The following is a 26832-nucleotide window of genomic DNA, read 5'->3' as shown; positions in this document are numbered from 1 at the left end:
AGGGAATGCTTTACTCAGGATGTTGAAAATAGAGCAGTAAACAGTCTACCAAGAGCTCAGAAGATAACATCTTACTAACAATTACTTGCATGTGTTCAGTGTAGGAACTTGAATTAGGAATAAAAGTACCTGAAAATTAGATGGACTGTTCCAATATCATTACTTATTGAGTTTCAGGAATTAATTATTAAAGGATGCATACCTATATTTCTGAGTGCCCCTCTAATCAAACAGAGAATAATTTGATAATTCAAGCTGGTGAAATTTAACAGAAAAAAACTGGCAACAAAGAGGAAGTCTTGGCAATGCCTACTGAAAGGCTTAAGGAGTTTAAAGTCTAGATTTTAAAAATTTCAACTAAAAAATTAACAACAATAACCACAACTAACCTGATTGCAAATGTTGATGTCAACTCCGTTTTTTATGTAGTCAAGGGCCTTTTCCAAGTGTCCTGCTCGAGCCGCTCTTAGGTAACTTGCATTGGCATCAGACTAGAATAAAAAAAAGGAAAACATTTTGATGAAAAATAAAGCTAATATCCATGTTTGTGACCACTCAGCTAATAGTACAAGCTAAAAACAAGTAAAACTGATTTTGTTAATGGCACTATAGGCATATCTCATTTATTGCATGTTACAGATGTTGTCGTTTTTACACATCAAAGGCAAGGCCCTCCGCTGGTAAAAAGATTATGCTTCACTTCACTGTAGGGGTCTGGAACCAAACCCACAGTATCTCAGAGGTATAGTTATATTGTACTTCTAAAGAAAAATACCAATAAAAGGTCTTTGTAAAGTCACTAGAAAAAAATACAAATTCTTTAAAAGTTAGTTTCAAGTATACAAACTTGTATTACTCCTTGATTTCTAAAGGGGTCTTGTGTGGTACAGAACAGTAAAATATGGAAGCATTTTTTTCTGAATGGGCAGCCAAAACCATCTCACCACTGGTTATCAATGCAATCATGCAGGGTATGGTTTCAAAGAGCAAAGAGTCTGTTACCAGCCATGTGGCAAATATTGTACCTCCTTCAAAGTTCCTGTTCTGTAAAGGCTTCCCAGACCTCCCAGATAGTTTAATTGCTCAGTGCTCCCACAGCATTAATTTCATTGAGCTCCCTTGGTTGTTCATCATATAGCATCACAGTTTTTGGTATACCTGTCTTTCTTCCTCTCTGAACTGTAAGCCCCTTAACAGCAGAGGCAGATTTAGGAATGGGCAACTGGAAAGCCACCAAGATGCCAATCTTTGAGGAATGCTAATTCATCCCTGGAAATGTAACTGAGATGAAGGAAATCCCATCCTTTAGAAGGGTTTTTAATTCCGGTGTGGGTCAATTTAGTAAGAACTTGCTCAGGACCTCAAGGGAGAGGGCACTTCCTTCTGGGTCTCCACCCTTCCTAGGAATATTGCACTACTGGCATTTTGAGATGGATAATTCTTTGATGAGCGGAATGCTTCTGTTTGTGTCAATGTTTACCGAGCATCCCTAGATTCTACCAGTCAGGTACCAGTCGTACCCTCTAGTTGACACAACCAAAACTGTCTCCAGAATTGCCACATTTCCCATGGGGGACACAAAACCTTCCCACTTGGGAATCACAGCTCTAAATGAATAGTAAAACAACTTATTTAAAGATTGTAGGCTTCAATAGGCTTAAGTCTTTGGACAACCTGGATTGCCACATGACTTGACCTAGCACAAGGCAGTGACTTCATTATAATATTTATCTTTCTGTTTCCCTGGCAACTAGAAGCATCTCTAGCATATAGCAGGTGCCTGTAAATGTTTTGCTAATAAAGGAATGACTCAATAAATAAGTAAATTGTGTGGAGATAATTGTATTAGATAAGGTATTGCCTGGAACAATTGAGGAAGCTTTATTAACAACAACAGCTATTTAAGTTGAGAATCTGCTATGATACAAATCTGAATACCAGAGACTGTCAGCTAAGACACTGAATTTGGTATCAGGACTATATATAGATATTGATAAAATTAAACTGGGATTTGAGTCAAGCACGCAAATCATTTACTTGCTGTAGAGATTTAAGAAAGAAGAAGACAAAGAGGTGCAAACCAGACAAAGGACAAACTGAAGCTTCCAGGGATTTAAAAAATAAGTCTTTAAAGAATTGTGCTCATTGAGGAGATCAGTTTCTTTTTGTTTGGTTTGTAAATTTAGTTAGAAATAAATTAGCTATACAAGGATGGGTCATTGTAACATAAAATATCATCTTCTTTGGACCTGTTCAATCACCGATCAGTGAATTTGCCCTGAAGGGCCCTGATGTTGTTCTGGGAACAAATGTCATCAGTCTGCCTGGATCTTTCAACTGCCAGGGATAACAACTGTGCGTGAGTTAAGCATCCTGAAGGCTGACTTTTGGCAGCTAAAGAAATTTAAAAAAAGAGGCTGATAACTCAATGACAGCCTCTATTGATCCCAAATCTGAAATGGTTTGGCAGTTTCATACCCTGCCCATTTTCCTTTAAAATAGTCTTAGAACTTTCCCATCTGAAACTCTAAAGAAAAACAAAACACAAACAATATAAACCAAACCTTCTAAGTCTCTATCTATTTGGAGTTCATTTCTTTTGAGAATAACAAAATATATTAACACGCTCCTTTCCTTCAACAATTGCACATATAGATGTGCACACACCCAATCGGCAGAGACACGCCAAATGGAATATGCATACGCAGTTTGTACACAATCTCATGAGGCTCAGAATGGCGAAGCCTGCTCATGGAGTCATGTATAAGAACAGCTACTTGTGAAAGAGCTCTCTGGTGGATACCTTCACTCTATCTACTTCACCCGATGACCCTGGAATCACATAATTCTCAGAAGTAGCTAATTTTTCACCTGAGAATTTTAGGAAGAAAAGAAGGAACAAAAATCTATTTTTTTTCACTTTCAGCCCTCTGTTACATGCGGACATGCTTAACACAACAATACATACCAAGCGTCCATGTTATACTTCAAAGTATAGGGGGAGAAAGAGGGCAGAAAAGATAAAGGTAGAAGAGGGGAATAAAAACTGATTTGAAGAAAACTGGCAACCTAAAAAAACGAAGTTAATACTGCCCACAGAAAAATAACCAGAAGTTCCTCCTTTTCTCCTATCTGCCTGCAAGCAATGCAGTCACATGGCCCTCCCACAAATATCTGAGATTCAATGATGTGCTAGTTGTGCCAACATCTGGCTGCATGGCTGGGAACAAAGTAGATGTGATATAAATTAAGACTCACTAGACTTCATCTTACTGTCTCTTATACTTTCCTGAACCATGTTGCTTAAATGGCAGAGTAAATAATGGATTCTTCACTTTTTTTCATATTCTGCCTATAATACCTAAATATTTTTATTTTCTACATGTTAAAGAAATCATTTTGTATTCAGCTCAGCATTAATGTGCTGCATCTTCAAGTTGTCATTTCATCAAATAACTAGGGGCTACTCTGCAGAGGTTCCAGCCTGTTTTTTAATCTAGAGCAATCTATCAAAACAATGACTTTTTAAAGCCAGTGGTAGACAAATTATTATGAAAGGAAATTAGGTCCCATGAGAAGCTGAGCCCTGCTATGCGGAAAGTCGCACAGAGAAGGTCGTTGCCTAAGGACAGTTGGCACAAAATGAATGCAAGCAGGCTAGTCAGCATTTTCTCCCCTATATGATCAAAATCTGAAGTAAGATTTTGGAAAATGAAAGTGTCTTTTGTCATTATTTAATATCTTATCTACTTAGTTATTTTACTAGACAGGAAAGAAATATGAGCCATGTCAAGGAAATAGCTTCAAGGATAGAGTTAAGCATTTTATGAATTAATCTAATAATAATAGCATTTCTACCTGTACTAGAATAATGATATTATTCAGCAGAAAACAGTGACTGGAAAGAATAAGCATTTCCTGAGTGTCAACCTCAGTAAGAACTAATACTTCAAAAGTCTGAGTATATGCTATCTACTATTATAAGGACTTATAACTTAATATATATTAAGTAAACAGTAATATAATTAATTGCATAAGTCATTATGTTAACTTAGTCCTTATAATTTCTATTTCTGTGAAGTAGTATAGGGGATTGAATAGTGTCTACCAAGATTCCTGTCCACATGGAACCACAGAATGAGACCTTATGTGGAAATAGGATCTTTGCTAATATAATTAGTTAAGATGAGGCTATACTGGATTTGGAATGGGCCCTAAGACCAATAACTGATGTCCTTATTAGAAAGGAAAAGATATACAAACACTGAATGATTATGTTGTATTCCTGAAACTAACATCATGTTATATGTCAATTACATCTCAAAGAACAATAAGATGAGACAACACACAGACACATAAGGGACCATGTAAAGATGGAGGCAGAGGTTAGATTGATGTTGCCACAAGACAAGGAGGCACCAGAAGCAGGAAGAAGTGAGGAAAGATTCTCCCTTAGAGCCTCGGGAGGGAGTGTGGCAAGCTGACACCTTGAGTTTGAACTCTGGCCTCCAGAACTGTGAAAGATTAATTTCTGTTTTAAGCTACCTAGTTTGTGATGGGTTGTTATGGCAGCCCTAGGAAACTAATACAAATAGGTATTATGACTAGTCTTGTTCTATAGATGAGGAAGCTGAGCTTTAGCAAGGATGAATGACTTTTCCGGGAATATTAACACAAGAGAGTCTGACTCCAGAGTCCAGGCTGTTAATCACTACTCTAAGAAAGGGCTTAATAAATATTGATCTATAGTTTATTCTCAATAACTCTTAGTTCATTCATTCATCTTTCTTTAATCAGCCCATCTATCCATCCATCCATCCATCCACTCATCTATTGAATTAAATATGTAGGTGCTTTTAGGTGCATCCTCTCTAGACCACAATTCCTTAACTGAATTTATTTCAAAGCTCAAGGCTATGCTTAGAGTGGATTGCCAGAAGAAATGCAGATAAGAGAGTAGATAACAGAGCTCTGTTCCATTGCTTCTAAACATCAAGGGGCAATCTCTGTAGCCCATTAATATCTGATTTACCAATTCTCTAATCTTTCTCCTTTATCTCATCTTCCCAACTATCTGGGAACCCTGTGAAAGGTAAGATAATCCTTCTTATAAGCTTCAGGTTCTTTTTCTCTACTAGTGTCCTATACTCCACCTACCAACATTACTTATGTGTTTCTTAAAAATAAAACAACACCTTTCTTTTCATTTTTTTGCTAGCATCCTTTTAGAGATGGTATTATTCAGAGTAGTGGACTGGTTAATAGGTCTGTACTTCAGCTATTCCACTTACTAACAGTGTTACCTTTGGCAAATTTCTTAATATACATTTACCTCAGTTTTCTCAGCTGTCAAAAGGGGATAAAATTATCTACTGTTAGAATAAAATTTGATAATTCATGTAAGGTGATTAACAGTGTGAGTACATAGCAAGAACAATAATAATAATTTTATTTTAAACTTATTTTGTAGACATCAAACAGGCTGAAGAACTGTTTTAGGCTCACTGTTTCTATGCTGTTAATACTAATTCACATCTGAGTCTTTAGCCATATGGCTTCTCTTGCTGGTCAATAAAGTCTCTCTCTATAATATCACCATGACTGTCTGATGCCAAATATTACATTTTATTATTAAATTTTTATTCTGTCCTCTCAATGTTTGAGCAATTCACAGCACTGATCACCTTCTCTTTCTTAAAAAATCTTCTCATTAGCTTTTCTCATCTTTTGTTCACTCAGCTCATCAGTGAAAAGTTGGCCTTTTCCATGTTCAAAACTCACATTTCTTTTCTTTTTGTGGCCTGTGTATACTTCACAGAAATATAAATTATAAGGACTAAGTTAACATACTGGCTTATGCAATTTTCTTAATGTGGCCTGAAGTGACCACATTACCTCCCTAACTTCTACCATTCTAAACCCACCATTCTGTATCTGCATTTCACCCACCTGTATTCCAAAACATTCCCACTTCCATGTCCCACAGTTTACTCAGCGCAACAGTGAAAGCAAATGCTTAATGAGAATGCATAAAGTATCTGGCACTGAAACTAGGTACTAACAATAGAGATATGAATGATTAATTCCTTTAATTTCCTTATTTCCAAAGGATCCCAAGATTATCTTAGACACTCAGGAATACAACTTTGGTGTGAATATTATTTTCTTCTTTATTTTTTTTTCCTCAAACCCTTTTCCGGAAAGTTATGTGTAAGCATACTATCAAATATTCTATCTCTGGGACATTTACAGTTTCCATCCTTCTTTAAAAAAGCATTTGTCATAATGCATATTATACATACAAAAGAATACATAAAACATATGAACCGTTTACAAAAAAAATCATAAGAGAAACACCCACATACCCATCAGTTTAAACACAAAAGTTACAAGTAGCTATGTATGCATCCAAAGAGCCCTTCCCTGACCAACTCTCCAAGACATCTGTTCTAGTTAATCATTATCAAGCCTTTCTTTATAGTTTTAATATCTGTATATACGTGCCTAAGCTAAATATTATGTAGTTGATTGTCTTAGCACTCTACATAAGTGGAAACATACATTATGGGTTGTTCTGTGACATGCTTTCTTTTGTCTAATGTGCTTCTGAACATCATCCATGTTGACATATGTAACGGTAGCCAATTTATGATTGTGTCTATTTATCTCTGTAGAGTGGATGGATGTTTGTGTTGTTTCTAGATGGGGTTTGCTACGAACCATGCTGCCATCAACATTCTGGCCACTAGCCCTGGCACACACAGACAACACTTTTTAAAAATAGGATCTTAAATTCTGGGTCATTGGGTATGTTGTGCTTATTCAACTGTACTAGTTAGCAATTTTTTTCCAAAGGGCTTGCACCACTTTACACTTTCTCTGGTTTGTAATTATTGATTGTGAGCTCATATTCCTTAGAAATCAATCTCTGGGAATAATTGCAGGCCAGGATTAACATTGCCATATTCCAAAGAGAAATTTATAATTGCTTTTGTCAGTTGCCCAGAGGTATTAAAAACCCAAGATTATTTGAAAAATGCTTGCCTTGAGGGTTTTGGAATTTTATTTTAAGACGACACAGACAAATTTAGACTTCACACTGGTGTAGATATGAGGGATTCCTTGTGGTTACAAATACTCAGGGGAGAATTTTTTTCCTTCCATCTGGTGACAAATTGAGACAGGCAAGTTTTTGCTATCCTTTTCTCTGTGGTGCATTTATTTCCTGTTCAACCTTACACTGGAAGCATACCGTTCAGGGCCCAGCTCAATGTGAGGTCTCTTACTGGACTGTCCACTCTGGGCATACTCTAGGCTTTGTCTGCTGTGTCCTATGTCTATGTGGCCAAGTAAAAATGGTTCTTGCTGGAAATATGTTTAAACTTTTTTTTTTTTAAATTCACCTTATCACTTCCCCAGTTCAGGTCCTAGTGATGTGATACCCAGATCATTTAAAAAACCTTCAAGAGGATAGTCAGTACACTGTTCCTAGCTAATTATTTCAGAAACACTGAACACGATTCAAGAGCTCATGAGGAGCTGCCAAATGTTCTGAGCAAATCATGACAAAGAAGATAGCTGTAAGTTAGTGAGTGTCTGCTACAGGTCAGAGACTTTGCTAAGCTATATATAATGTATTGTTTATCATGCATGCATTTTCAATGAGAACCCTCATTACAGATGCAAAAACTGAGTTTCATAAATGATAAGTGGCTTGTCCAAGGTCGCACAGCTAATAAATAAGCAGTAAGATTGAAATCCATAACTTCTTGCTTTATAACAAGCCCAGCTCTCTCTCCTCAATACAAGTGGTTCCATGGAGCCCTAGGGTTCAAAAACACTGAGATCAGGAGTAAGCTGGGTAGGCAAAGGTCCACATGCCTATCTTTGCTTTCATTCCAAGTAGATCCACCTTTACATGTTTAAATATTGCCATCTGATGACATGCTTCACTGTAAAAAATGTTTCTGCTTTTGCACCACTTTATTCAATCAACTGCTGTGGCATAGCCTCTGAGGCCCTTTAAAACTCACACCAAATAAACATTTTTAGTCTGTACTAAACCCTGAATACTGATCTTCAAGGCAATCCGCATGGCTTCTTATTCCTCTAGGGCTTATTATTTCTCTACAGGCTCTATAACTTCCTGGCACTGTGATTCACCCAGGACACCCCCTTGACAGTAATGCTCACCTCCACTCTTGCTCCCTATCACTCATCAAGAGAGTCACCGACTAAATCCTAGGTCCAGCTCAAATGTCACTTCATCTTTTTTATCTTTTCTGATAAACACTGGGCGTGACCGCTTCTTCTCCCCAGACTCCTACAGCTTAGACGCCAGTTATCCCCTCCGAAGTGGACTGTCATCTCTTTTAGGGTAGGTCCATCCCGGGTCAGGGCTTATTTCTGCAGAACAAACTCTCCGTAAGCGCTGAATGAAGAGACACTGATCTCCAATGCAGAGTCCAATGGTCTAACTGTCCCTCGAGAAGCAAAAGCCTACATCAACTTAATTGGGAATTTAAAAAACAAAATCTGTTTTGTATCTTTTCCAGTCTCTTGCTCTCTTCTCCGTTTCACTAGACAGAGTCTGGTGACGGAATTATAAGTTCTTCCAAACTTCAGGAAAAGATAAAGAAGTGGGTCTGAGTTCATTCTGATTTCTTAACTCACTTTGGGCATAGGGCTTGACTTTTAACATGCCCGATGGGATCACCTAAGGAACAACACTTCTGTTTTAGCAGTAACTGACAGACAGACTCTGCTGGTAAGGTCTGTTGTGCCTAATGAATCCTAAGGCATTTAAGTGTCCTGACACAATCATTGGGCACTTATAACATGGAGGCATTTTTCATGGATTGCCACGTGTTCATTGTCACAAGTCTGCAAAATCCATGCACTTATCTACATTGTACAGATTAGAAAAATCAGGTTAGGCAACTTGCTGAAAGGAATTGTTCAGAGCCAGGCTTAGAACTCATGACTTTAACATGAGTTCTACTCTTAACTCCTACTATCTACTGCCTTTCTTGGCTACATGTTCCAGGTTGATACAGTATAAAAGAGAAAAAGGAATTTATATTTGTTAAGAAGGAAAAAAATATCAGCAACATTTATTTAGTGTTATCAGACAGGCAGGCACTCTATTAGCTACTTTGCATATGTGAACTTATTTAACAATTCCCAATGTTTGATATTGGTGTTTTAAAAGAGCAAATGGAAGCTTGAAAAGATGCATAATTTCCCACAGAGAGATAGGATTAGAACTAGAATGTGAATTCAGGTCTGTGTGATATCACATCCCACAGATACATTGCTAAAATACGGTAACTTTCTTTTAACGAGCCTCCCTCACCATGCCTTTTGCCTAACAGAACTGGTGCCCAAATACCGACGACCCTTCTATAGGTTTCTCATACTCACTGGCTCCTATCAGAGATCAATTGTGTTTTTTCTCTACCATGTTTACACTAGTTGTTCTGTTCATTGTAATTATATAACTTACCATATTTTGCCTTGTTGATGCATTCTTTTTTGCCTAAAGTTTTGAGGGCAAAATAAGGATGCACATTATTACATGGGTATAATGATTATATAACATGGGTATACTCATGGGTATAGTAATCCCATGTATAATGCACACAAAACTTGGATGTGCATTATACACGGCAAATACGGTAAGTAGGTATTATTTACTTCATGAAATAGTACATAGAAAAGGAGTATTTTTATCACAATAAAATTAGATACTTTGGAAAGACTTATTAGAAAGAAGTTCCTTACAATGTTGCCAGTTGGAGTCCCGGTTGGGGGCACATGGCTGGCTTGTCAGTATGGTCCTTGGTTGGGATGCATATGAGAGGCACCAATCGATGTTTCTTTCTTACATGGATGTTTCTCACCCTCTCTCCCTCCTCTCCCCTCTCTCTAAAAATATATAAATAAAATCTTTAAAAAATGTTGCTGCTGAATCAGATATGGATGAGATGACTTTAAGGAATGAAAATGAAAATCCAAAAGATCCTATACTCAAGAGTACTTCAGATTACTTTAATTTTTAGCTTTCCTTTGAAGATAATGAAACTGGGAGTCTCAGAAAAACATGGAAGGACAACATGAACTCCTATCAGCCGATTCATGCTCAGAGTAAAGGCCTTGTGTTTACATCCCACCTTTGGCAAGTGGATATACCTTTACGTGGCTTAAGGTAAAAATCAAATGTTTGACATACACGTGTATCTTTATGATTTCTGGCTGTTAACCATTTAAAAAAATTAACCAAAGAACTACCAATATAAATTTTGCTGTACGAAAGGCCTCTTATTAACCATATTTTGTACTTCTCAAGAAAACCCTAAGATGCCTCTAATAAACTTTTTCTTCTAAAAATTTCCAGAAGCATTATCTAGGTGGCCCCAGATCTAGCAGACCACACTACCTGCTTCCTGGTCACATGTCATTTCAGATACGGTCCAGGAAGATACCAATCTTCTGACCTTCTCATACTGGACGTGGTAATTTAAGTGTAAAGGGTGGTACCAGTATATCATTGCAGACATATCAAGAAAGTGCATCAATCTGGTTTTTTGAATCCACATTCTAAACTATGAGGTTGTGCTGAAAGTAAAATCACAATCTGGGTGTTGACGTAATAAATAATACATTTTTAAAAACTTTTCAATTAAAACAAACTTCAAAGCAGATGTTAATGTTTATTCCATCACCAGGATTAAAGATTCATATTCAATAAAAGGGTTCAATAGCTAGCAGTGAAGCAGAAATGACTCCTTGGCCTCTATTGTTATTGCTTTCAGTTACTGCTTTCAATGATTTTATAACCTAGCTGTGCAGCCTGGAAGCAGCATGTGAAATTAGAAATCACAGTAGAGAAATCAATGGGAGTTGGGAGCGTCCATGTAGGTTCATTGGGAAAAACCATGTCCGCATCCTGAATATAGCTGAGAAAACAGCTAAAGGAGAAGGTAAGACTGTAAAAGGAGACTTGGTGGAGAGAAGGAAGGAAAGTGGGTGGAGCTGTTGAAATAAAAAGACCTGAGAGATGGTGAATAGACAATATCTACTGAGAAGGAAAGTCGCAGGGGGGAATGGTAAAGGAGAGGTTCATAGAGGATTTGAAATGGCAGACAATCTGATTTGACTTCACCGTAAAGGTATCAGGAGACAGTGAAGGGTTGTAAAGAATGGAAGGATATCATTAAATCTATATTTTAGCCCAATTAATTGTTGCCAGATTAGAGCGTGGGAGGAAATGGAGACAAAAAAGATCTATGGGTCAATTGTTCTCGATCTACCACGCCTCAAGGACCTCCGGGGAAGATTAAACAGTAACAACAATAATGACAATGACAATGACACTCAGGTCCTACCCCCAGAGATTCAATTGGTTGTTTTGATGAACAAAGCCCAAGACATTCTAATGTGTAACCAGAAGTGAGAGCCACGGAATGAGGTTACTGCAAAAACAGGGCTCCGTGTGATAGGGAGGTCTGTGGGGAGGGCAGGTGGGATGGAGAAGAAAGGAGCGCTATGAGAGGCGTTCTGAAGGTCTGCTGACCAGCTTCTCACTTCACGGAAGAGAATTTTCAATTCTCAATTCTAGTTTTAAAATTGTGGCTTTTATATTTGCCTTTCTCCACTTTCTCCTATTCTTCAATGCTCCCCTCCCCTGTACTTTATAAGCACATTTGTATGGCCAGAAATCAAAGATGTGATGCTTTTCTTGGTAACATCAACCATTAATTTTTGGTGATTAAAGTGATACAGATTTGTAAATTAGTCTCAGTTAGGAGGAGGACTTGCACAGTATGGGGCCTGCTTATCCAAATCCTCTGTTGCATTTATCTTTAATTAGTGATTTCAATGCCGATTACAATTTTGCAATATAAATGTAGCCTCTTTGCAGAACTTCTCAAAACTTAAGACTGGTGTGTTTATTTGGAATAAAATAACTTTCAATGGAAAAAAAAAGTCAGCTGACTTGAGAGTCACATTCTTCTGGATTTAAGGCTTTGAGAAGGGACATGGGGCTGTGACCCGGCCGCAGCACATGAGCGGAGAGCCTGTAGCAATAAGTGGGTTCCTTTTCTTTTTTTTTTTTCCCCCACTAGACTACAACAGAATCACTGCTTATTCCCTGGGACACATCCATTCAGATAGTGCCCACTTAAAGTTGCCAGATATTTTAAAGTAAGATATTATGTACTGATGTTTTATAGATATCTTGCACAGTGATCTAATTTCTGACCAATTTCAAAAGAATGTGCCCAATTGCGTAACTCAGAACAACTGTGACATTCATGCAACAATCTGTCTCCTGTCAATAAAAACCTCACATCTTTAGAGGACTGTTCCCCCCACCATCCAAAGGGGTATTAGGTCTTTGTGTTAGCAAATAGACCCTTCTGAGGTATGAGTTCAGGGCTGGGGTGCAGAGATCTTTAAAAAAAGAGGAATTTTATGTGTGCCTTTTGCATGGCAAATGTTTAAAAAAAACTTGAGCCCTTTTAGTTAGGGAAGATCTTGGGTTACTAAGACTTTATTTAATAGCTACCCAGTTATGGGGCATAAACCAACATTTTCCATCCATAAAGCAGTAAGAGGAGGACAGCCAGTTGGGGCTTAACCAGTAAGAAAAATACTTTAAGGCTATCTCTATCTATAATCCTCACTATGAAGACCACTCATACAATGGGCTGCTTCCACAGATTCCTTCCCATTGCTACAAGGCTGTCTTTGTTTGTAAGGATTTTGTTCAGAAGAAACCTCAGTTCGTCCCTGAAAATGAGGTCACTGCCCCCTAACACGTGTTAGGCATGGTTAGCATCTCTACACTGGGCCCTTCGCCAGAGAGGCCCCTGCTGCTGCACATTTCAAACCTGCCATCCATGGTGTCTGCGCACAGTGGACCCTCTGAAACCAAAAAGCAAACAACATTCCCATCTTTATCTTTACGTAAAGGGCAGTGGGAATTGGTTTAAAAAATAAATATAGTGCTGGCAGGCTTTTGTTTTTACAAAGGCAGTGTTTTTAGGAGATTTACTTTGCCATACTGATAAAACCCACCCTCATCAAGTCTCTCTACTATGTCCTGGTTTACATCAAAAGGAAGATTCAGAATCCTGGCCTCTTGCAAGGTCTTTTCTCACTCAGATTTCAGACCCCTAAAAATTCTCGTGTACACTGATAAGAAATAAAAATAAATACAGAGAAGAAAGATGTTTCCCATAGGAAAAATTAAAAAGGCACGTTGGGTGTTGTTGTTGGGTGGTTGGGTATTTCCAATATTTTTCACTGGGAAGTTGATTCTGTTCACATACAAAACAGGATTGATTTACCTGAGATTGTCTGAAATTTTCTGAGAACATACAGTAAAAATTTAAAGAGCCAGTTTCAACGGCTTCTCAAAGGATAGCAAACCATATGTATCAGGGGAGGAGAGTTGTATATGTGTTAATAATATGAGGTCAATATAGTAATCTTTTGTCCTGATTTGTCCTAGCATGGGGCAGAATTTCAAACCATTTGGACTTAAAAGTTTTGTTTTAAAAACTTTCCTCATGCTATAGAAGTTGCAAGGTATCTTAGTGTGCTTAGATACAGGTAATGTCCTAACACAATTATGTGTTTGCTATAGAATGCTATAAATGTTAGGAATTAAAAGACTTGATAGACTTTAGGTAGAACTAATAACAGGTGAGTTCCCTCTTTTCCCAAGAAGCATCATATTACACAATGTGAAAGGATCTTACAGCTAATGGTAAATAGTTTATTCCCCAAATGAGCAAAAAAGAAAAAGTGTTAATAAGTTTTACTGTAGCCAGGGTACTTAATACAAGAGGTAGAAAGGGTGTAGTTCTTAATCCAAAAAGTATTTTTGAAGCTTAAAATGAAAACGAATGAATTCTTCACTTTATCTTATTCAAGGAATTTTAGAACACAGTGAGCTTGTCTTCACTTGCATGGGAGTGAAGTTATATAACAGTAACACATTGACCTTAAAATTTGTCAATATTTATCTCTGGTTATTCTGAAATGTAAAGATCCAAATACATAAGCCTGGAAAAACAGCCACAAATGAAGAAATCATTTCTGAAAACTGTTTTGCAGGTATCTTCATTACCAGGCTTGCCTGAAACCTCTTTTATGTTCGGACATGTTTCTGGTTACCACTTGGGACTAAGAAACACTAGAGGGATGCTATACGTCACGTTGGAAAAAACACGTCTATTTGCAGCAGTCTAAGCGCTCGGCAATTCAGAACATACAACAGACCTGGAGAATTTTCTCTTTTTCCTATCTTAACCCATAAAAATGGAATATTAATATGAGGAAGACTTAGTCCTTTTGGAACTTTTGATTATCTTTATTTTAGGAAATTATTTTCCCTGTTGCATTAAAAACAAGAATGCAAGAGAAGTATGCATAAAATACTCAGCAGTTGATGTTGGTTTGTGACACAGATATTTTGTGGATGACAAGCTCTCCAAGACATATGACTGAAGCCTTTTCTGTTTGTCAGGCAGAAGGTGAGTGCTGAACAAACATGGGAGCCCCTGGGGTCTTACACTTCCTCATTACCCAGTATTCCTTTCTCTTTTCTTTCTATGCTTCATTTGGTTCACCTATCTCAGTTATTTCGCACATGAACATGTCTTTTAAGAAATTCTCTGTTGTTCTCCCAAGAGAGAGGCTGCTTACGAAATATTTAATGCATAACTTGTACCCCATTGTTTATCCAAGGAAGTGGTTGTCTTAAACCATCAGGCTTTCCCACCCTTGGAACCTGGGAACCATCGGTTGACATGGACCTCACCATGCCTTCGCTTACTATCATGTTATAGCATAAGAGACACTTATGAGCCTCAACTCACCTCAACAATATTGACTAAATGATCTCAGGGTTCTTAGCTCTGAGCTAGTAAACTGGTAAGCAAAGATTCAATATACTAATAATTATACCTTAGGCTTAATATATAGATTGCTTTGCATAAACAACAAAATGTTTCAACTTTCATATACATCTTACTTTCTGAGGTGTGTAGATATTACCAAGTCATCTCCATTTGTAGAAAGAGGAAACTGAAGCAAAGAGAGCTGTGATTTGCTTAACTAGTTAGAAAATGGGCAAAAATAGAATTTGGGATTCCTGTATTTAATGTTCTTTCAGTACCTCAGGGTAAAAGAACAAGAATAAACTATTTCAATGAACACAGGGGGACATATATTAGTGTCTGAATATCTTCAGATAAATAACCAGAAGTAGAATAACTAGGTCATATGGTACTTCTATTTTTAATTTTTTGAGGAACCTCCATACCATTTTTCATAGTAGCTGCAACAATATATAATCCCACCAACAGTGCATGAGGGTTCCTTTTCTTCCCATACCCTCACCAACAATTGTTGTTTGTTGATTTGATGACAGCCATTCTGACAGGTGTCCGGTGAAAGCTCATTGTGGTTTTAATTTGCATTTCCCTGATGACTAGTGATGTTGAGCATCTTTTCATATGTCTATGGGCACTGGCATGTCCTCTTTGGAGAAATGTCTATTCAGGTTCTCAACACCAGTTAAAAAATGACATAAGGATCTCAACGTTCTCTGCAGCATTATTTACAATTGCCAAGACATGAAAGCAACCTAGGTGTCTATGTATAGACAAATGGATAAAGAAGATGTGGCACACATGTACAATGAAATATTGCTCAGCCAGAAAAAAATAATGAAATTTTTACCATTTGTGACATGGAGGGACTTAAAGGATATTATGCTAAGTGAAATAAGTCAAACAGAGGAAGACAAATACCATAGAATTTAGTATTTTTGGACTCTAAAAAATTAACAAAACAGAAACAAACTCATAGATATAGAGAACAAATTGATGGTAGCCAGATGGGAGAGGAAGGCTTGGAAGGATGCATGAAAAACATGAAGGGATTAATAAATACAAATTGCCAGTCATAAAAACAGTCATGGAGATGTGAAGTATAGCATAGGAATATAGTCAATTATATTGTAATAACTATGTATGGTGTCAGATGGGTACTAGATTTACCAGGGTGATCACTGCATAAGCTATAAATGTCTAATTACTATATTGTACAACTGAAACAAATATAATATTGTATGTCAACAATAATTGAAAAATAAAAAAAGTTGAAAGAATGAATTAGTCCAGAATCTTATGGTTTGAACTACTGAAAAAACTTGACCAAAGATTTTCCTACTAGACTCCTAGGCTGAATATGATCTCCAAGGTCAACTGGTCCAACTGTCCTCTTCCCCAAATACTACCCATGTAGTAACTATCCTGCACAGTTATCCCACATATCCTGGGGGAAACAACATCTAAACATTGTGACCGATGCCTCACAGATGAAGAGGGCTAAAAATGAGATAGTTTTGTCTTTTAGACAGCAAATGAAGTTTCTCTGTGGCCCCAGTACAATAAATAATATTATGTAGTCAAATTGGACAGTCCATGGGCACAGCAACAACAAACTACAGAGTCCCTTACAAATGTACTTTGTAATACTAAGATATTGCTACTTGTCACTTAGGAAATGTGTGGCAGTTACTTCTGCCATGATACATGGTGGATTATGTAAAACATGTCAACTATTTGGGATTTTTTCATTTATTTGGTATGTTATGATTTAGAACAAGGCTGTCAGGGCTTCATGCACAAGGATCCTTATTATGTAGGAGGTATTGGCATGAGTCTTAATCCACAGAACTATTCACATTTTAAATATAGCAACTGAAAACAGTGATAAGCTAAAATTGGTCTAGATACCAGGAGAAAAAAGAAAGAATTCACTTAAGTACATGAACACTTTCACAACAATTTTTTTTTTTCTTTTAGAGATCAGGAAATAAACAGCTTGGTTTTAAGTGCAGATAGACAATATTGCAAACATAACTATTTTCTTCTAACACATAAATATACTTTATATTGTGGGAACCAGCCAGGAAATCACAATACACTGGACTGAGCATGCTGGTCAGATGATTGGAAGCCTGTGCTGGAAAGCCCAGGGGAACTGAAGGGTGAGGCCCACTGCACCAGAGGGAGAGGAGGCGTTAGCGAGTGAGAGGAAGGGTTCTTGAATTTATCACCCTAAAATGTTGTGTGCCAGCTGGTGCAGCTGGAGCCTTGCTGGTAAATGAAACTCTCTGCCTTTTCTGGGGGCTTGTGCTGGGGATGTTTGCATATTGATTCTTTTTAAAACCAATATACCAGAATGTTATTGCTCTTTCCATTTAAATTGTTCATTTCCACCTGAGTCTATGATCAACAGAGGGGTCTTAGTTCTTGAAAACCTAGTCGTAGCTAAAGAAGTTCTTATTTGAATAAATAAAGAGTATATTTAAAAACAGATTAGGTCACTAGTGAAGTCAGAGATAGATATGTAGGTATATAGATTAACAGACCGATTTGTGAATCTTAAACTTCAAGCAACATTTATATTTTTTCCTGGACAAGATTTATAAAGAGAAGATTTATAAACAGTTTTACATTGAATATAATAAAATGGAAGAGAGACAAAAAGAGCATGTATTGCCCAGATGTGCAGAGGATATTTCTTAAAGTATAATGAAAATATGTAGTAAAGATAATAAAGAAGGATGTTATTTTTTATTACATAAAGTAAAACATTTAGAGTAGACTTTATCCCAAAGTTGAGGTAATCATTGGCATATGTAATCACAGTGGTCACAACACGATAAGTAACTTTAAAATATTTGGCTATATGATATTCTAACAGCTAAGACATACTACAAGGATCTTGGGAGAAGACTCATATCTAAAGAGCATCCATTTAAATATGAAAATGAAGGTGCTAAATCAGGGTTAGCATGTCATACATACTTTTTAAGTGTTTGAAGATAGAAACTGATGGATTTGTTTAGATTTATCAACAAATCAATACAGTTTGATAATTCAGAGTTCAGACTCTGGAGCCAGAATGCTTCAGTTCAAAACCTGGTTCTGCAATTTACAAATCATGTGACCTTGGACAAGGTACTTAAACACACTGTATCATAGTTTCCTTATTCGTAAGGAGAATAACAGTAAAGTTTAACTTATTGGGCTGTTGTTAAGATTAAGGGAGATGCTCTATGCAAAGCAGTTAGAAATGGCCTGGCACACAGCTGGCTCTCAATTAATGGTATATCTTATTATCAGTTAAACATTTCTCAAATTATTATTATTTTTAGCTTGCTTGGTTATGGCTATAGTCATGAGAGTCCAGTGAACATAACTAGTCACAAAGGGACTGTGAATTTGACCTTATTTAACCAATGCTTTTAGCAACTGTCTAGAACAGTGGTTCTTAAACTTGTTTGTCTTAGCGTCTCTTTATACGCAAATATTATTGAGGATCACAAAAGAGCTTTGGACTAAGAGGATTATAACTGTTGTTATTTCCGATATTAGAAGATAAAACTGAGAATTAAACAAATATTAATTTATTTAACAATAACAATAACACACTTATTACACAGTAACTTAAAACATGTATCTTAAGAAAAATAACTGTATTTTCCAAAACAAACAAAAATGGTGAGAAGACTGGTATTGTGTTACAATTTTGCAAATCCTTTTAATGTCTGACAACAGAAAACAGATTCTTGAATCTACTTCTACATACAATTTGTGACCATGTGTTGTTCTGCTTGAAGTGTGTGAAGAAATCGGGCCTCGAATAGATAATGTAGTTAGAAAAAGGGGGACCTCACAGGAAGTGGACTACTCTGGAAGGGTCCCAGGGACACTCGGGGATTCTTGACCACATTTGGAGAGTGGCTGGTCTACAATAAAGTTGTCAAAGACTTACCTCATGGGATAGAGGCCTACCACCTCCTAATAGGACGACGAAGCCTAAGTAAAAGCAGTGCTGCTATTTTTATAAAGTACAGACCAGGATCACACTAATCACTGCCTGTTTATGGCCTTCTCGTCCCCTTGCTCCAGCCCTCTCCCTGATAGGATCTTTCCAAGTGGCCTTGTCCACATACTCCAAATACTTTGACGCTACCACACATTTCTGGTGGATAACACTGTCCTCAGAACATCAATTGAATGTTAGTGGAAGTGACATGAGAGAAATGAACAACACATCCCATTGCAATTAGTGCTACCATATCAAAAAGATAGCATAAAAATCCTTCATAAACAACTTGTCCTTGTGGTGTAAACACAATTATAGATACAAATCCTGTATCCTGGGAAACTTCTAGACTGGAAAACAATCTCATTTTGGTCACTAAAATGGAAACTTAATTAATACATTTTTCTGTTTAAAATATTTTAAAATATTTAAGTATTTTAAACCATTGTTTCTTATTATAAGACTAGACGGTGGCCAGAAGGCTAAACATTATTTTAAGTCAAATCTATTAAATTTTTTGGCTCCTTTTCAAGCTATATAATGAATACCAAGTTGCAACTGAATTTACTTGCAACTGAATTCAAACACTCTTTTGATGAGATGCTTAAATTATGACAGGCTGCATTCTTTAAAGATGAGGATTTGTTAAAATCCTAACAAATATTTATTGAGTGCTTAATATATGCCAGGCACAGGGGATCAAAAGATGACTAAGAAAGTCTGTTTAAAAAGCTACAGAATTCAAGTAAAATTTTGCTCATTGACACGTGTTTTCAAAATATAACAGAATAATCATTAAATTACAGAAACATGTAAATCAGTATCATCAGTAAATATATCAAAATGCTGAGTCAGAGCACAATATAATCAAGAATTCAAGACTAAATCAAACTGAAGCAAAGCAATTTTAAACATTATTGACTTTTTATACTTTTTAAGTTGGTCACATCACTCTCTTGCCACTTGACCAAAGAAAAATAGCATTTACCTCTCAAAATTATTCTCTGGAAATGAGTATCTATCATGAATGTCTACATAGGTCTTTATTTAATACAATAGTCAAAAGTGGATCCTAAAATAAAAGAATTAATTAAATTCTTTCTAGGTTTTTATGTTCAATAAATGATTAATTATTAACTGCAGATATCTACCTGATATACACTAAAATAGTTATATAATCTAATAATAAAATTATTAGTGGTCTAATTAGGAGACAGTTTAATTTTTAGTACCAGGTTTTACAATATATTCTAAAGACAATAGTATAAAAATTACAAATATTTGCATTGGGATAAAGAGTTGGCAAATACATTTTACTTTTGACTAATGACTGTTCAAGAAGACATGACACATAGATTTCAATTCTCTTTTGTCTTATAAATATTATTCAAAGTTGATTATCACCCAAATTTATAACTAAGAGGAAGTGGTATTATCATGTTTTCACATGGAAGAAAACAAAGTTAGTTGAAAAGTAAATATCAAACTACACAATTTAAATTTCTACATTTCAAAACAAGAAAGAACAGATAGTCTCAGCAGCAAAAAGATAAACTTAGTGATTCCTTGAGTTTGATTATATAAATTTTCCTACTTGACCCCAATATCCTCAAGTAAAAACTACCAATAATAAAATTAGCGATTCTCCTAATAATTAAATATGCATTTATTAGTTGATTATTGAAAACCAGACATATATAATAGGACAAATCTGAATTGGAAGATAAAAAATAAAATAATACCAAGCATTTCTATTTGGTATTATAGAGTACTTTTACAAATAAAAATAATCTTAAAATATTTAAAAATAATTCCTAGCTATTGAAAGTTATCTTTAGCTGCCTCAAAAGTGCATATTAAAACTGTATTAATTAGAGCTTTGCTCAATATTAGAGTCTAGCTTTTTTTTCATGAGTACTATTTAAGAATTGAAGTTTTCATCAGTCATTTATGGAAGAACTAGTTAGTTCTTCCATAAGACTTGATTATTTACTACCCATGAGAGTCTCTAAAACTGACAAAGATACATACACATCTACATTTCTAGAAGGTCTGTACAGCAAATGTTTCACAATGACAAGTTGTAAAGTCACTGAAAGTTTCTTTCAAAATACCCACTAAGCTAACCTATAGGAAAATCTCTAAGTACTATAGAAGCCAGAAACCAAACAGAAGTAGCAGGAGGTATTAATGATGGTTTGTGAAAATGTAATTATCTACTATACCCTCTTTGCAAGGATTTTATCCATAGTTCAGCTCATGCAGAGACTGTTCAGTCTTCCATTCAAGTCAGAGATGAAACCAGGCGATGAATAATTCTTATTCATTGTCCAGCTAAACCCAGTACAGCAATCATATACGCTACTCTATTGTGGCAGGACTTCTGTGTAATGTGTCGGGTCACTGCCCTTCCAGAGTCACTGCTGAGGGCAGGATAATTTCAAATTCAGTCTGTCATTTTATTACACGTTTTTTAAACAGCATGCCCACCAAAACAGAAAACGCTGCACAGATGGGCTGAGATCAAATGCTTTCACCATTTAGTCGATAGATTCTGACGTGAGGCAGAAACAACATGGTCTGCTTTTATTTCAGCTCTCCTTTCAGATCCCAGATCTTTTTTTCTTTTTTTAAATTAACTCATTAATTGATAAAAAGCCAAAGCTTGTCAGGTACATTCTGTAAGATTTGTTATATTTGCACTTGGCTCAAAACTTTCTAGCAATTAGTATTTCTCAAAACCAAGCCACACTAGGTAATCAGCAAATGTCATTATGATTATATGTAAAGTTCTCAGTTCCACAGCTAATGGAATAGAACCCACGTTCAAAATTCCATCTTCAATACAACTCAGAGTTTTTGACAGGTGAGTTGACTATTTTTAGAGTACCATAAAATGATTTTTAGGACTTATCTACTAATGTATTACTAGTAAGTTAAAATTAATGTCTGGGATTCACAAACAATACTTTTATCTTGTTTATGAATCTCAAAGTTGAACCTGCAAAGGCTTTTCTCTGAGGCACACAGAATGTTTGCAAAGTCTCAGATTAAAATCTCATAAATGCCTACTCTAGAATACAGCAGCATTTTGGAAAGGTCACAAAAGAATATTCTTTGTGAAAAGATTAACCTATCTCTCAGAATATAAAGATTAAAACCAAATCCATTCCAAAGTTGTTGCTTTTCATTAGGAAATAACAGTTCTTTTCTCAAAATTGGTAGCACATCTGACTACCTGATATTAGAACCATCACCGATGTCCTCATTTCTTCTGTCTCCTTCTAGTCATTATGACCATTTCACTAAATGTTACTTACAAAATGTTCATTTTATTCTCAGGACTTAATATATTGTGTTAATAGCAAATACTATACATAGCACATGCGTGTTCTCATAGTTACTAATTGAAAAGACAGAAACAGAAGATCACATAAAATCTTGAACTATGCCATAGTCTAAACAGTATTCTATTAATCCCTGAAAATCAAACTTCAAAATTTTATAAATATAAAGCAACTATTTACTCCTATCTCCCATGTAATAACCCTTAAGGGGAATATGGTTTACTGTGCTGATTCTTTAAAATTATTAACCACGATGACATATTTATATCTATGTGCAGATCTTTTAATTAAAATGGAAGTAAAATTACATTCTGCAATCTCTAATTACCTCATTTATATGAGTTTCCAAAACAAATTTTAACTGTATGGTGCTTTCCGCCTTAATTCTAAAATTCCATACTCCCCCTCGCAATTAATATACCAGGAGAATCTCAGTTTTAAAGCCCACAGATTTCTCCTGAGAGAAGAGGGAAGACATAAGCCTTCTTACATTCTTGGGTCAGCGAGGCCCTTCCTGCACCCCGAATCACTCACCATCTGTTTGCATTTCATTAAGCATCCTCTTAAGACAGGCCTGAGCTGAGCACACTCCAAATGACATCAGAGGCAAAATGTACCTAGAATCCAGATCTGGGCAAAAGAGAAAGAAAGGACAGCCCATTGCCCCCAACTCTCTGAACTTGGGTGATCCATCGTGCAGACGGGCTAGCTTCCTTCCTATCTGGCACCGAACATTTTTAAAAGGAAGACTCTCCACAACAAAGCAGCACTTCTATAAGGAAAAAGCGTTTCATTCCGAAACTGTAAATGCTTACTTGTTCTGGGCAGCTCTCTCCCTCATCCACTGCCATTCTGTGTGGCCAAGTATGAAACCTGATAACTCAATTAGTTAACATTTTGGACAGAGCAATGAGTCTAAAAATATCTGCCTTGGAAAATGTAAAGGTTTCCCCTACCTCCTACTAAAGAGGTAGAAGCTGATCAGAATTTTCTTAACTCTTTAAAAGGGCGGGGGGCAGACCAGAGTATAAAAGGGTGCCTCACAAATAATGCAGCACCTCCCAGAATTTCCCACTGACTTACCATATTTGTGGCTTCCAGTCAAGCTCTGTGTATTTAGTCATGATATGGGGAATACCGAAAATAGCAGGGCAATCAGCTGGAAGCATACCCTGGCTGCTGGGAATCTCTCATGAAACCAGCTTTTGTCATTGCGCTTATCAGCACTTTTCTCTGTGTGCAGCTACTCTGACATTCCTTCCAGAGACAATACCGCCATTTTCTCCTCTGCCTCTGGAATCTAGTCAGGCCTGCCCTTTACTAGACGGCATTTTAAATTGAATTTCTTTCACTACGTTAGCTTTACTATTGAATACATGTATGCACACACATAGTGAAAGCATATTATACTGCCAATGAGAGTTATCTTATGAAGCCAACTTCCTTCTATCTGAGGGCAAATACAATCGATGATATTTTTAAAAATACAGCACTAAACAAAACTCATGTGTAAAATGAGAAAAAAATACCATTGAATGCATCTGGTTTGTTGTTTATTTTATTTAACTGAATTAATAGAATTCAGTTCTTCAGATTTTGGGGTACATAATACGTAGGTAACTTTTTACTAGTCTTATACTTGAGTTCAAGAGCCAAAGTCCTGAAAAACCCACCATCATAATAAATTGCATTTATGTTTTATTTAGAATGGTGCTAACCAATAGCTCCCTCAAACCTGCAAAGTTTCAAATTAAGTGTCTGTGGTGGACTGAATTGATCTCTGGGAAGGCCGGTGTAAGCCTATTGGTTCAACACAGGTTTACAGAGAGCCTACTATGTGCCTACTCTGGTAGGTGCTCTGGTGGAATGGGTAGAGAAAGCTGATGAAAGAAATAGAGAAAAATCCCCAACTTGATGAAGCATATGAGGTCTGTCCACAAAGTATCAAGCCAAGACCTATGAAAAATAGAGGCATTCACTGAAGAAGGTACAAGATACAAGAAACACTGTACATAGGACAATGACGCCTCAGTCCCCTTCAAAGTAGGCACCTTGGGACCTCACACAGTTCTGCCAATCACCATCAGCTGCCCTGTTGTATTTTCCTGAATCTCACTGACAGTCTGAAATCACTTCCCTCTCAAAGGTGATTTTAGTTTTTGGAAAGAGCCAGAAGTCACAGGGCACCAAATCTGAGCCATAGGAGGGCTGGTCACCCGTGTGATTTTATGTTTCGCAAAAAACTCTGCATGAGACGTGATGCATGAGCAGGCACATTGTCATGAGGAAGCTGCCAATCACCAGTTGCCCATAGCTGCGGCCTTCTGAATCATGCGGATAGTTTCTGTGGAGGAATGTTCAAGCTTAACACAACATTTGATGCAGATTCATTTCTCTACTTGCTCAGTCATTTTGAATGTCACAGCCACGCACTACACATGCTCACTCAATGGCATCTACTGTCCCCCATTAACTAGTACAGTGAAGTCGTCATTTTTCACGCATGCACATTCCAGTCCTCTCTCCTTGGCTGCCAGGTTACACTGAAGTCACGCAAACTGTTCTTTTTATATTAACAATGGCTGGGCTTTTTCTGGACAGTACCAGTAGGGTGGGGCAGAATGACTGCAATCTATAAACACAGTAAATTATTGGGTTTGATCAACAGGATAAGTACTCTAGGAAAAATACAGCAAGAAAAGGGCATTATAAGTATGTGTTTAGGAATTGGGTGACTAAGCTTAACATTAATAATAAAAAAATGATATCTACAGGGTATGATTATATGTTAATATTATGTTGAACCACGTAAAATTGCTATTTTCATAAGTCAAATCCACATGTATATACACACTAATTTCACATGGTTTAATCTAATAATATAATCATATATTAATATATTATTAGTTATTAAGTACCCTACATGCAAGGTACAGTAATAATTTATTACATATTTTCTCATAGTCCTCATAGCTATGCTGGACTTTTCTTTAGTGAAGTAATCTTTATTTCTACATTTGTGATATAGAAACTAAAGTTCAGAAAGGTTAAGTAACTTGCTAAGGTTACCAGCTAACCAAGTAGTAAGGATTTGAATCTAATTCTATGATTCTAACAGGGAGGTCACAGACTGGCAGCAAATAGCAAATACATGTTTTCTTGGCCCTCATTGTGTTTTAAAATATATTTTTAGTTGCCAATGCTTAAAAGTAGAGAGATTTCATACCAAAGTCTAGAGCTCCTATGTATGTATGTATGTATGTATGTATGTATGTATGTATTTAATAATAACAACGCAAGAAACTGGTCACTCTGAGCCCATGTTTCTGTTGGGCCACAGTTTCCTGGTGCTGAGTGATGGCCTCCTCCCTCAGCTCTCAGTATTCCCTACTGTCTTACCATGGTCTGCTTTACCCCTTGACATTAGGCACCTGGCTGCCAAAAGGCATTTAAATTTGGGCCCCTGTCTTCCAGCCTGTGCTTCTGACCATAGTGCTAGTGACTCTCAAGAGAGTGTGACACCCCAGCAGGGCATGTGACAACCAAGAGAGGTATGACATTCTGGCAGAGTCCTGCATTGCTTTCAAATGCCCGGTGGAGTTTGCTCACTATGGACTGTACTTCTTCTTCCCTCTCTCCCACATTCATTTGTTTCTATAGTCACCGCATATGGGGTAAGGACCCAGTATGTGCTGCAAACTAGGCTTTGGCAGGAAAATGCAGGAAAGCCTGCTTCTGGACTGACATGGCGAGATGTAGCCAGAGTCATCTGTGGAACACAGCAAGTCTGATCTGCCTCCTGCAGACGCGCGATGGGCGGGGGCAGAGTTGGACAAGGGAAGGTCCCATCGGCTGGTGCTCTGGAGACAGTGAGGCTGGCTTAAGAAATCCTCTCCACCCCCAGGCGCAGTGCTGCCCAGCGGAGAGCAAACTCTTCTCCAATCAAACCCCTGGCCGCATCCCCAGGACCAGCTCTTTCCTCTGGGGTTGCAGACTTCCTTCTAACGACATTTGCCACATTTCTTGTCTTCTTCAAGGCTGTCCTTTATGTCTGGTGTTAACCACATCTGGTTCTTTTATAAAGCTGGGAGCCTGGGAGTAGAGACCCATGGATCTGCCACTCAGATCCCACAGGCCGTCCCTAGTGTCCACCCTGGAAATCAGAAAGCAAGATGTCTGGCTCCAGGCAGGTCATCAAAGCCCCCTATATACAAAGCCCCACTAAGGAACTCAGTTGGTGTTTAATCATGTTTACCGGCAAGGCATGGCTCTCTCACATCTCACTGAGACCTCTCCCACCCATTTCTTAATCTTCTGGTTTCACGGAGAAGACAGAACAGTTGGGTATCATCTGGCATATATTCAAAACCATTGTTGAGCACCCTTCTGCCATCCAGTCTTCCCTTCCCTGGGGTGAATAATCCCAATTGATTCAACCTTTCAATGGGGCTCTTCAGAAAAAAAAAACAACACTCTATAATTATACTAAATCATAAGGATAGTAATTCCCATAATCGTGTCTTTCAACCCATCCCCTGGCCAGGACATTTTGTTTCCCAGACTATCA

The 26832-nt window shown here is 37.1% G+C and overlaps 1 protein-coding gene across 12 annotated transcripts in view; it reads right to left on the bottom strand.

Annotated features, from left to right (window-relative positions):
* Window positions 1-26832, bottom strand: part of ANK3 (ankyrin 3) — a 318471-nt gene that overhangs the window by 217328 nt on the left and 74311 nt on the right. For all 12 annotated transcript variants that reach the window (XM_054572740.1, XM_054572742.1, XM_054572745.1 and 9 more), the window contains one exon: window positions 390-491. In XM_054572740.1, the coding sequence (XP_054428715.1) occupies window positions 390-491 (102 nt within the window). The remainder of the gene's footprint in view (window positions 1-389; window positions 492-26832) is intronic.

Source organism: Pteronotus mesoamericanus, unplaced genomic scaffold (genome assembly GCF_021234165.1).
Source record: "Pteronotus mesoamericanus isolate MK-2021 breed Mesoamerican mustached bat unplaced genomic scaffold, CSHL_Meso_final contig_24, whole genome shotgun sequence".
Classification (NCBI taxonomy): domain Eukaryota; kingdom Metazoa; phylum Chordata; class Mammalia; order Chiroptera; family Mormoopidae; genus Pteronotus; species Pteronotus mesoamericanus.
This window is presented reverse-complemented; position numbering and strand designations above follow the sequence as displayed.